We start from the raw sequence: 11,031 nt of genomic DNA, 5'->3' as shown, positions 1-11,031 counted from the left end.
ATTGCATCTGATCCTTGCCCAGCCTTGGCCAAAGATCCTCGTTCCCCATTTCCCCAGTGCCACATGGATCTGAGCTGGGGCAGCTCTCACTGCTTGTTCCAGGCAGTTCCCCAAGCCCCCATTTCCCCCCTTCCCATTGCCATTTCCAGCCCTGAGTTTTCCCATCCATCCACCCAGCCCACACAGGGAATATTTCATTTTTACTGAGCTCTCCTGACCCACGCCGGCTGCTTAGGGAAATGGATTTCTTGCTGCCACAAGCATTGCCTCCAGTCAATACAAACTCAGGTGAAGAGGACGTGGCAGGGATGATGGAGACCTTGGCACGTGGCTGGGGCAACCCCCAAAAATTCACCCTAAGGCCAGTTGTGGTCCTGCAGCTGCTTTTTGGGCTTTGGGGGTGCAGACCTCCCTGATGCCTGGGCTCAACCCTGGTGGGGGTGACCTGCAGAACAAAAGCAGTGGCTTGAGGGGTCCCACAGAGCCCTGGGGATGGTGATTTGCATCCCACCGAAGTTCTCACCGTCTCTGTAACCTCAAGAGTGAGGCTTTTCCATCCGTTCTATTAGCACACTGCTAACGGGAGAGGAGTTCATTTTTACCATTTAACGTTTCACGGATAATTAATTATTCTTCATCTTTCCAGCAAAAAAAAGGAAGAGCAAGCAGAGGGGCTATTCAAAGCGGGAAAAAAGTCAGCTGAAACCCGGGGAAACTGCTGAATTATTTGTAACATCAAAGGCGAGCGAGGATGTGCTGATTTAACGGGGCCCTGTGTGAGGCAGAGCCCTGGGCATTGTGGTGGTGCTGAGACTGGGATGCACTCACTGCAGCAGTGGGGTGCATGAGGGGTCTGGGGGGCACCCCAACCTCTGCCCGTGCTGCCCATTCTCCTCCTCTCACCTCCCCACCGCTGTGAGCTGCCAGTTGTGTCTTTGCGCTGTGTCGGGGTGTCCCTGTGACCTGGTGGGAGCCTCCAGTGCTCCCCAGTGCTTCATTCATCACCAGAGGCAAGTGGCAAAATAAATAATGATATTTAACACTTCGTAATAACGACAATTAACCGGTAAATAATGCCTTTTACACCACAGAAGCCAGAGTAAATTAATTCCCCTAATTAACTGTCAGGCAGCACGGGGCAGTGGCGGCAGTGGGCAAAGCTGGCAGCCCCTGCCTGTGTTATCCCCCACCCCAAGGCATTGTCCCCAAACCCCAGTCACACCCCAAAATTTTTACAGATTTGCAAAACCCACCACGCCGCATCCTGGCAGCTCTGGTGAGCCCTAAATCACCCCTATCTCCCGTTAAAAAAATAACAACAGAAGATGGCAACAAAATGGTTTATGGCTGTAATAAATTCTGCTGGAGAAAAAAAAGCCCTGTTTGCCTGGGAGCGAGGAGGGGTTTCCCACCGGCACACGAATGGAAGCACTGTGTCCCACCTCAGCTGGAGCCAGCAGCGGCCAGTGGAAAGGGGCATTTGTTGGAGGCAGTTTTCCTTCCCATCTATGCCACCCGTTCACTCTGATCAGCTGGGCCGCCTGCCCTGGTGGGACCAGGGGCTGGTGTTGGTGGGGGAATGAGAACATTCCTGCCTGGCCAGCCCCAAGGGGGAGGAAGAACGTGGCCCCTGTGTGCCCACAGAGCTGGGAGGTGGCCAAGGCTCCACCACCCTCTCTGCTTGGCTGGACTCTGCCCCGTTCCTCCCCTTGGCTCACCTCCCAGCGGCCACAGAGACAGCAGCGGGGACGAGGACAGACATGGCTGCCCAGAGCCAGCCCCAGAAGTCCACCTACGATGTCATTGTCATTGGCGCCGGCATCCAGGGCTCTTTCACTGCCTACCACCTGGCCCAGCGCCACAAGGACACTCTGCTGCTGGAGCAGGTATGGGTGACCCCATCCAGCCGTGTCCCCATTCCCAACAGGCTGGGGAGGGTGCCCGCAGACCTGGCTGCCCTCCACCGTGGCAGGGAGCAGAGGCACTGCTGGCACTGCAGTCCCCAGCGCCAGGACTCCCGTTTGCCGTTTCCCGCTGCCGTGGTTGACAGGACAGGCTGTGTCCCCTCTGCCGCACGGCGCTGGTGTACGTGGGGCTGTTGCGATTGAAGGTGGCGGTGTCTGTGGTCACCCCCATGTCCTCTCCGCCCCACAGTTCCTCCTGCCCCACTCTCGGGGCAGCTCGCATGGGCAGAGCCGCATCATCCGCAGCGCCTACGCGCAGGAGTACTACTCCCGCATGATGCCCGACAGCTTCCGCCTCTGGCAGCAGCTGGAGGCCGAGACCGGCACCACGCTCTACAGGTGATGGGGACAGGGACGCGGCCACCGCCGGGCACCGTCCCCTCCCCGCGGGACTGGGGGCGGTGACCTTTGGGTGGGCTGCGGCTTCCTCGGCAGGCGGCTGCCAGCTCCTGGTAATTTTTGTGGTTCCATGAAGGAAATGTCATTAAGGAAATGAGTATCTAAATGATCCTCCGGTGCCGGGGTCAGGGCTGATGGCGCTTGCTGTATTTAGCGAGGGAGAGTGTGATGTCAGTGTCCGGACCGTCCCCATGCATCTCACTCTGCCCTTGTCACCCGCATCCCACCGTGTGGTGCCCCAGCATCAGGGTGTAGCACATCCCGAGTATCACGGGTGTCACCGTGCCTCAGTTTCCCCCAGGGGCAAAGCAAACTGGGGGTCCGTGCAGGGAGGGGGAGCAGGGCGAGCTGACGTGACCGGTGGGATGCAGGCAGACGGGACTGGTGCTGCTGGGGCCGCCGGGAGAGCCCGAGCTGGAGGCCTGCAGGAAGAACCTGGGTGTCGACGAGGTCCTCGACGCCGCGGCGCTGGCCCAGCGCTTCCCTGGCTTCCGGCTGCAAGCTGGCCAGGTGGCCGTGCTGGACAGCACTGCCGGGGTGCTCTTCGCTGACCGGGCACTGCGGGCAGTGCAGGTAGGTGCTGCCAAGGGGATGGAATGTTTTGGGATGACATGGGATGATTCGGGATGGGGGTCCCCTGGCTCTATCCCCACAGCCGCCTCCTCGCTCCATCCCCTCACCCTCCCCATGCAGGAGGTGTTTCGCCGACACGGGGGCACCCTGAGGGATGGGGAGAAGGTGCTGCGCATTGAACCTGGGGCCACGGTCACTGTCACCACCACTGCTGGGGTGTACAAAGCTCCCCGGCTCATCATCACAGCCGGAGCCTGGACCGGTGCCTTTGTGGAACAGCTGGGCCTCCACCTGCCGCTGCAGGTAAGGGTTGGTGGCAAGGGGGGGTGGCAAAATCGTGGCCAGAGCTAATGGAATGATTCCAGCCCCTGCGCATCGATGTCTGCTACTGGAGGGAGAAGCAACCTGGGAGCGCCGGCTTGGGCAGCGTCAGTCCCTGCTTCCTGACCCTGGGGCTGAGCCAAGCCCCCCACGGCATCTACGGGCTGCCCTCCATTGAGTACCCAGGTCTGATGAAGGTGAGCAGGGCACAGCTGAAGGTGGGGGGATTCCCTGAGCAGCCCACCCTGACCAGTTGTCCTCCAGGTGTGCCACCACCATGGCAGCCCCATTGACCCAGAGAAGAGGGATCAGGTCCCCTCGAGTGCCCCCCGCCCTGACATCACCGTCCTGAGCAGCTTCATCAGCAGCTATCTGCCCGGGCTGGAGACCCAGCCAGCGGTGATGGAGACCTGCCTCTACACGGTGAGACTTCCCTGGGGAACAGATCCAGGCATCTGGGGTCCTGAGCCTTCCCCCACCCCAAGGTGGACCCCACCCTGTCTCCTCACCTTCACACCCTGGCTCCCCAGAACACTCCAGATGAAGATTTCATCCTGGACCGGCACCCCAAGTTCAGCAACATTGTCATTGGTGCCGGCTTCTCAGGTAGGCGAGAGCAGCCAACCCCCAGTCCTGCACCCCAGAGCTGTCTGGGGTTGTGGGGATGGTTGTGCCCCCACCTTCCCTCTCCTTCCCACAGGCCATGGGTTCAAGCTGGCACCAGTGGTGGGGAAGTTGCTGTGTCAGCTGAGCCTGGGCGAGGAGCCATCCTACAACATGGCCCACTTCGCCATCACTCGTTTCCCTGGTGTGCTTGGGGCTGCACAGTAGGTGTGGGGCTCCAGACATCGCGCTGGCCTGCAGCTGTGTCTCTGCATCCCAGTGTCCTCACACCCAGTACACCTCCATCCCCATGTATCCCCATCTCCCTGCACCCTGGGGGCTCCCAACATGCTGCACCCTTCCAACCCTGCACACCCTGCATCCCCTTGTGCCCATATTCCACCATCCCAGCACCTTTGCATCCTTGCTTCCCCACATCCCTGCATCCTGGTACCCTGCCTCCCCACATGCCAGCATCCCCCATGCCAAGCCATCTCTACCAAGCACCCACTCCTGGGGAACAAATTAAGCAGCTTTGTCACCCTCATGAAGATGGAGCTGGAGCAGCGCGGAGAGACACACTCGCTTAGGAGTCAAGTTAAATGTTTTAATGTTAAATGTGCCATTTTATTATCATTAGATCGCTCCCACTTAATGAAAGCGCATTAGCGCAGCGTGGCTTTATGGCAGCGAGCACCGAGCTCGGCCTGTGCGCTTCCAGGAGATGCTGGGGGAAAGGGAAAAAACCTGCCAAGGAGTGAGGGGGGTCTCCAAGGTGCAGGGTGTCGCTGGGGCCAGGTGCAGGGCGCAGCACCTGGCACGGGGACAGCACACGGCCAGGGCCGAGGCTGAGCCGCGCAGGCAGCCAGCAATGCACATCATCATCATCTCCTCCGCGTTAATTATTTAACGCCAGCAGGCAGAGGCTCTGTCCCGCTGCTCATCTGCATATTTATGAAGATTGATAAATGATTCAGTGCTGGCACCCATGAGGGTTTCCCCCCCCACTCCCCTCCCCAGCACCCATGGGTGCAGGAGGCTCAGGGAAGAGGCCGGACTTGGTCTTTCCATGAAGCCCTGCATCCTCGCTGGGGCTGGATGCATTCCGTCAGGCCCTTCCACCATGCAAACACCTCCCCGAAACGGGGAGGCCCCTCAGGCACACGGAACAGGCAGCAGCCAGTATCACCAGCCAGAAATGACGTTTATTTTCATACTGAAAGTAAAGGGGGTGGGGGAAGATGCACAGCTGAGCTAGTGCAAAACAGCCAGGCAGAGGTGGAGGGCTGGGGGGTGAAAAAAACCCAGGCGGGCACGTGGGACCCTGTCCCCACGTCCCCTTCCCGGCTGCTGAGTGGCTGCTCCCCAGGGCCCGGCCAGCGAGAGACGTCTTTGGCTCAACTAAAAGGGGTGTAAGAGGACGGCAGGGTGCCGAAGGGGTGAGTTTAAGTTATAAAACAAGGAGCCAGCAGGCACTGAGGAATAAATCCCGGGTGCCGGAGCAGCCGACTCCGCCGCCAAGGACAGACAGGAGGTGGGAGGGCGGGGGGTGCAGCCAGCGAGCCGGCCGGGCTGCTCCTCCCGTGGCTGGAGCCGGGGGGGCGGCTGCGTGTGTCCCCCCCACCCCACGCAGAAGAAATACCGGAGCTGAGTGTTCCCGGAGCGGTGGGAAGTGGTGGTGGGGGGCTAGGCGGGGGTCTCGGCAGCCCGGCTCTCCGCCTCGCTGGCACTGGGGGAGCTGCGGGAGGAGCGACGTGTGCTGTCCCCGGCGTCCTGCTCGTCGTCCCATCTGTCGTAGGTGAAGGTGTGCCGGGAGCTGGTGGGGCTGTGGGAGAGAGCGGGGTCAGCTGGGGTGACACGGAGGGGCTCCACGTCCCCAGCACAGCTTGGCTGCTGAGCACAACTCCCCTCCGGCTGCAGCGGGAGCTGCGGTGAGCCCAGCACACTGGCAGCCAGCTGGATGGAGCCTTGATTGCCTCCTTTTTTATTCTTTCCGAGATATTTGGGACATGCCTCACTGCAAACAACTCCTCGCTGCGCTGAGCTGAGCCCCTGCTCTGCAGTGGGGCCGAGCTGAGCCTGCCCAGGAAAAGGCTCATGGCTCTGGATGCCGACACCAGGGCTCCCAGACACCCTGATTGAGGGTCCTTGGGTGTAGCCGAGCCCAGGGCTGTTGTTCCCTGGCATCCCAGGATGCCTTCCCTTCCTCTGGGACAGGCAGCCCAAGGCAAGCACACTTCCAAAAGGCTTCTTTCCCTTCCTCCAGCCACTCTCCTACTCAAGCCATCGAAAAGGATGAAGCCTGCTCTGAAATCACTGCCAGCGAGCCCAAACACACCCTCTCTGCATCAAACAGCGTGCAGAGCTCCAGAGTTCTGCAGGTTGACGCCGTTCACACCCTGAATTCCCATCACAGGCACTCAACAGAGCACAGGATAACTCAGCTCCAGCAGCCCAACCTGGGTCTCCCCCTGCCATGGGCGCTGCCTCCCCCCATGCTCACACACTGCAGTGGGTGCGTGTTAGTACCCATCCCACTCCCCTCCGCTCCTGGGGGCTGCGCCGCCCATCAAACCCTTAAAAATTTCCTGGAGGAATAAATCCAGATGTGTCCTGGCCGATGGCTTGGGGAGCCAAGGAAGGGATTAGCACTTCCTGGCGTCCCGCAGCTGCTAATCCTGAAACACGCTCTGTCCTGGCAGCACGGGCAGCTGCCGGTCCCGCTGCGGCCACGCCGGGGATCTCCCCGCGGATGGAAATGCGTTGGGGAACGCCCCAAAGCAGGGCTGCTGCAGGCACACAGGGCTGCCGCGTCCCGGGGTAGCCCCACACCGGCAGAGGAGAACTCCGGAGTCAGGAGAGGGTTAGGACGAGCGGTTAGTTGGCACACGGGGAGGTTCATGCTGCACGGCACACACCGCTCCCACCTCCTGCCTCAGTCGCTCTCGGGACGGTACAGGTACTTCATCATCAGGTTGTCCACCTGCTTCTTCCGCTGCTTCTCCTCCTTCTTGCCCCGGGCAGGACGTGTCGGCTCCTCGCTCCCCGCAGCCCGCGGGCCCTTCTTGACACTGGAGGTGCTGCGGTAGGAGCTAGAGGAGCCGGAGGACTCGGACTCGGAACTGGACTCGGATGACGACTGCTGCTTCTTCTTCTTCTTCTTGGATTTCTTCTTGCTTTTCTTGGCACGCTTCTTGGAGCTCTTCTTCTTCCGCTCCTCCTCTTCCTCGGAGGAGCCCGAGCTGCTGCGGCAGCGGCAGGTGTGCCGGGAGAAGTCGAGGGCGGACGCGGAGCGGCGCAGGCTGCCGGAGGGGCGGTCAGCGGCGCCCAGCGGGGCCGCACTGCGGACACTCCTGACGCTCCGGACACTCCGGCCGTCGTCCCCCGAGTCGGCCTCCGGGCTGGAGTAGCCCCTGGCCCGCAGCGGGCGGTAGCTCAGCACCTCTTGGATGGCGGCTTCCAGGTCGGGGTCGAGGTAGGAGCGATGCCGTGCGGGACGGGCGCCCCCGGGACCCTCCTCCTCCTCGGAGGCCGCGCTGCGGGGCCGTGGGGGCACAGAGAAGCTGCGCCCCAAGTGCGGCTGCCCGCGGGAGCCCTCGTCCGCCTCATCCGGGCGGCTGCGGGTCAGGGAGAGCCGCGACTCAGGGCGGCCCTCGGGTCCCCCGCGCCGGCTCCTCAAGCTGCCGGGGCTGGAGAGGGCGAAGCTCAGCACCGAGCACCCCTCGTCCCCATCATCGCCGTCCTCCAGCCCGCGCCAGGAGGCGGAGGAGACGCGGCTCACCGGGGCGGAGGCGACAGAAGCTTTCTCTACGTCGGTGGCCGAGAGGGACCACCGCTTGTCCAGCCCTTGGCGAGCCCGGCCGCTGGCGTCGGCGAAGGCTCGGGCGATGACGGCCGCCCGGTCCCGGGGCTCGCCGCCGCGGGCCGCCCTGCGCGGAGGGCGCTCGGGGGAAGGCGGCCGCTCGCCCAGGGCGCTGAACAGCGTCTGCTCATCCCCGCGGCCGCCTATGGAGTCCTTGAGGCCCGGCCGCTTCCTGTAGCTGAGGGAGCTCAGCACCGACACCGGCCGCTCCTCGGGCTCGGGGCCGTCCGGCGGGGCTGACCTGTGCCGCGGCCCCGCGGCCCCGCACGCACCGGGGAGACAAGAGAGACACGGAGATGAGCGGGAGAAGGGGTGGGGGGAACGGCCAGGCGGCCTCGGCAATTTGCGTCAGCGGGAAACGGCATCGCGGAAAAAAAATGTCATGTAAATGTGGGAATTGTTCTAGCCCAGCGCTTTGATTCCCCTTTAAAGCGTTGCCTTCAATTTATTTCATTGTTGGCTACCTGGAGCCGCTGCGTTTGATTCCCGACTTCAGAAAAGGTGGAATTATCTCCAATAACAAAATGTTTTACATCTGCACCGCTGAATAAATTAAACCAATTAACAGAAACCAGCTCAGATCTTTCCCCCCTGCTCGGCAGAGGGAGGGAGTCCCCTGGGACTCCCGGAGCCCTGCTAGGAAATTGGGTTTGGATAAAAGCAATCTGCGCTCAGCAGGCAAGCGTTTTCCAAAGGGAAGGGGAGTGGGGCTGTGTGCCCCAGCCCCGTGCCGTGGGTGCACCTGGGCATGTCCCCCACCTTTGCCAGCATTTTCTGAGAGGTGTGGGGGAGTGTGTGGGGCTGCAGAGAAGGGCAGGATGGAGCAGGGAATCAGTCCTGGAGTGACGGAATGCTGCACAGAGCTAAAGCCCAGCACTGCAAACCCTGGGGAGGCAGATGGGGTAGGGGCTGTGGCTGCCCCATAGGCCTCCAGGGTGGGATGAGGGGACCAGGGAGGTCCCCTTGGGTGGGGGGACACGTGTCCCCAGTGCAAACAGAGCTGCTCACCAGCATTAACCCTTCCCTGGCCATCCACACAAGCACCAGGTGGGAACACAGCACCAAATGCCACCTCCCACGGGCACCCACCCAGCCCTGTCCATGTCCCAGCACAGCTCAGCCTGTGCTCTGCCCGCCAGTCCCGTGCCCAGCCCTGCACCCACCTGCTGCCCTTCAGGCTGCCGTCATCTGAGAGCGCTTTGGAGGAGCCTTTGTTCTTGGAGAGCCAAGACTTCACCCCATCCACGCGCTCCTCCAGCTCTGAGTCCACGTCTGAGTCACCATCACTGCCGGAGGAGCAGGTCAGGGTGGAAGAAAGCAAGAGGTCAGCAAGAGGCAGGGAGGTTTTTGAGTGCTGGAGAGATGGAAGTGCATTGGAAGGCACTGAACCCCTCCAGCACCCACTGCCTGTGTACGCTGGCACGGGTGAAACCCCATCCTACGGTTCTGCTGCATCTCTGGGACATAATCTGCATGCACATAGCTCAACCTGCGAGCCAGGGGCTCCCTGAAGCACCCCCAAACCACCCCTGTGGCTGCCCAAGAGGCTCCTGCAGCCTCTGCCCAACATCTCCCTGTCACTGCACGGCTCCAGAGCTAGAGACAGCAAGGCCTGGCTTTGGGGCAGCAGGCGGAGCACAGCTCCAGAAACACGGGAGATTTCCAGCTCCGGGATTGGGAAGGAAGGAAGTGGGTTCACTTTATAGGCCGCCGTCGAGTGCAGAATTACAGCAAGGAAGAGCAATGCTGATGGCCCCGGGTAAACAGGAGTTTAGCAGGCGGAACAGAAACGACTCCGGCACGGCGGGCACGGGAGCGCAGCGGGCAGATTTACAGCCCTGCCGTGCCCGAGAGACCCTGATTTACGTCTCGGCGTGAAAAAAAAAAGCCCTATCTGGCTTAAACCATCTAATTTATAACGGCCGTTCGTAACCATATTGATTGCCTTTAGAAAGAAGGTGCTGTCTGCATTGCAAAATCCATTCCTCCACGTTAAAAGCATCCCTGAATAAATCTCTCTTAATACCTCACCGCTTACTGCTTTCATTAGGGTTATGGCAGCAACGTCGGGATCTATACGGAAATTGAAGCGGCATGGTCCCCTCTTGCCACCCCGCTCCCACCAGGCCACCCCAAGGAAAGGATGGGATGTATCATAGGATCTTAAAAGGCCTTTTATCTGCCTGGTTTTGGGCTTATTCCCTGCATGGGAATGAAGGCAAAAACAGCACAAGGGACAGGCTGGGATAGACCCTGTATATGAATCTTTCTCTTTTTAAATTCAGAGCAACGAGCCGCTCTCCATCCTGCGCATCTCCCTCCCCTGCAATACATCCAGGCAACGCTGGGCTTGGGGGGAAAAAAAAAACACCACCAACAAAAAAACACAGAACGACACCAAAAAAAACCAAAACCCACCCCAACAAGCTCTGGGGGCAGCTAAGGTTTTCTGACCAATGGAATTAAGCTCCACATCAAACACGGTTTATGTCCAGGAAAACGTGCCGTTAGTTAAGCGGGACCCAGGTCGCGGGAGCGACCGTGGATGGGGCAATTAATTAGTGGCAGCAGGGCTCCGTTGCTGCCCCACGCTGACAGATTTGTCATCAGCCACGGCAGAGCATCACCCCCCACCCCATATCCCATATCCCATCCCAGGGGCTCGTCCCGTGCCCATGCATGGGATGTGGTTATGTGCCGTGCCGTGGATGCTGTTAGGGCATGCGGAGTTGGGCCAGCGGCATGCGGGACCCCGGCCCCCGGGGGTGAGGTGGGGGTTAGGGGAGGGGAGGAAGGAAAGAGATGCTCCTCACAGTTTACTCTTTCTTTTCTGATACTTTGCCACCATGTCCTGCAAACTGGGAGGGGTCGGAGGGGGCAGGGTCGGAGAGGGGAGAAACACAACAGAAAAGGAATCAAATGAAAGGAAAATAAATTAAAAAAAATAAGACCAAGTGGGTGGGAAACAGGTACGGGCAAATCAAATTGTAGGGAAGGGTCAGGGGTGGGAGGCGAGGCTGCCCTGTGCCCCTGGAGTGAGGTTGCACCCAGCTGGATCCCAGCATCCCAGGTTGGGTGCTGGAGCGTATCCAAAGAAAGGCAACGGAGCCGGGGAAGGGTCTGGAGCACAAGTCTGATGAGGAGCAACTGAGGGAGTTGGGGGCAGTCAGCCTGGAGAAAAGGAGGATCTGGGGGGGACTTTTTCACTCCCTACAACTTCCTGAAAGGAGGTTGTGGCCAGGGGTGGGTCAGGCGTCGCTCCCAAGGAAAAAGCAACAAGACAAGAGGACATGGCCTCAAGTTGTGCCA

At 60.5% G+C, this 11,031-nt stretch overlaps 2 protein-coding genes across 16 annotated transcripts in view; one reads left to right on the top strand and one right to left on the bottom strand.

The window, feature by feature from the left end:
- The first annotated feature begins 1,756 nt into the window (after nucleotides 1-1,756).
- PIPOX (pipecolic acid and sarcosine oxidase) lies at nucleotides 1,757-4,373 on the top strand. The gene is made up of 8 exons (XM_040082138.2): nucleotides 1,757-1,886; nucleotides 2,155-2,303; nucleotides 2,735-2,936; nucleotides 3,057-3,239; nucleotides 3,302-3,454; nucleotides 3,522-3,680; nucleotides 3,788-3,863; nucleotides 3,958-4,373. Exons 1-8 carry the CDS (start codon nucleotides 1,761-1,763, stop codon nucleotides 4,086-4,088), a joined length of 1,179 nt encoding a protein of 392 aa, XP_039938072.1. The 5' UTR covers nucleotides 1,757-1,760; the 3' UTR covers nucleotides 4,089-4,373.
- A 672-nt stretch (nucleotides 4,374-5,045) lies between these two features.
- The window catches only part of MYO18A (myosin XVIIIA), a 36,418-nt gene continuing 30,432 nt past the window's right edge, over nucleotides 5,046-11,031 (bottom strand). For 9 of the 15 annotated variants that reach the window (XM_058423042.1, XM_058423044.1, XM_040082125.1 and 6 more), the window contains 4 exons: nucleotides 10,536-10,580; nucleotides 8,886-9,008; nucleotides 6,788-7,963; nucleotides 5,549-5,685 (listed from right to left, as the gene is read on the bottom strand). In XM_058423042.1, the coding sequence (XP_058279025.1) occupies nucleotides 6,796-7,963; nucleotides 8,886-9,008; nucleotides 10,536-10,580 (1,336 nt within the window). In that variant the 3' untranslated portion in view covers nucleotides 5,549-5,685; nucleotides 6,788-6,795. Of the gene's footprint in view, nucleotides 5,686-6,787; nucleotides 7,964-8,885; nucleotides 9,009-10,535; nucleotides 10,581-11,031 lie in introns of all 15 variants that reach the window. The other 6 variants (XM_058423047.1, XM_058423048.1, XM_058423043.1 and 3 more) reach the window with 3 other exon arrangements.

The sequence above is a fragment of the Hirundo rustica genome, chromosome 19, assembly GCF_015227805.2.
Source record: "Hirundo rustica isolate bHirRus1 chromosome 19, bHirRus1.pri.v3, whole genome shotgun sequence".
Taxonomy (NCBI): domain Eukaryota; kingdom Metazoa; phylum Chordata; class Aves; order Passeriformes; family Hirundinidae; genus Hirundo; species Hirundo rustica.
The sequence above is the reverse complement of the archived record's forward strand: the minus strand, read 5'-3'. Positions and strand labels throughout refer to the sequence as shown.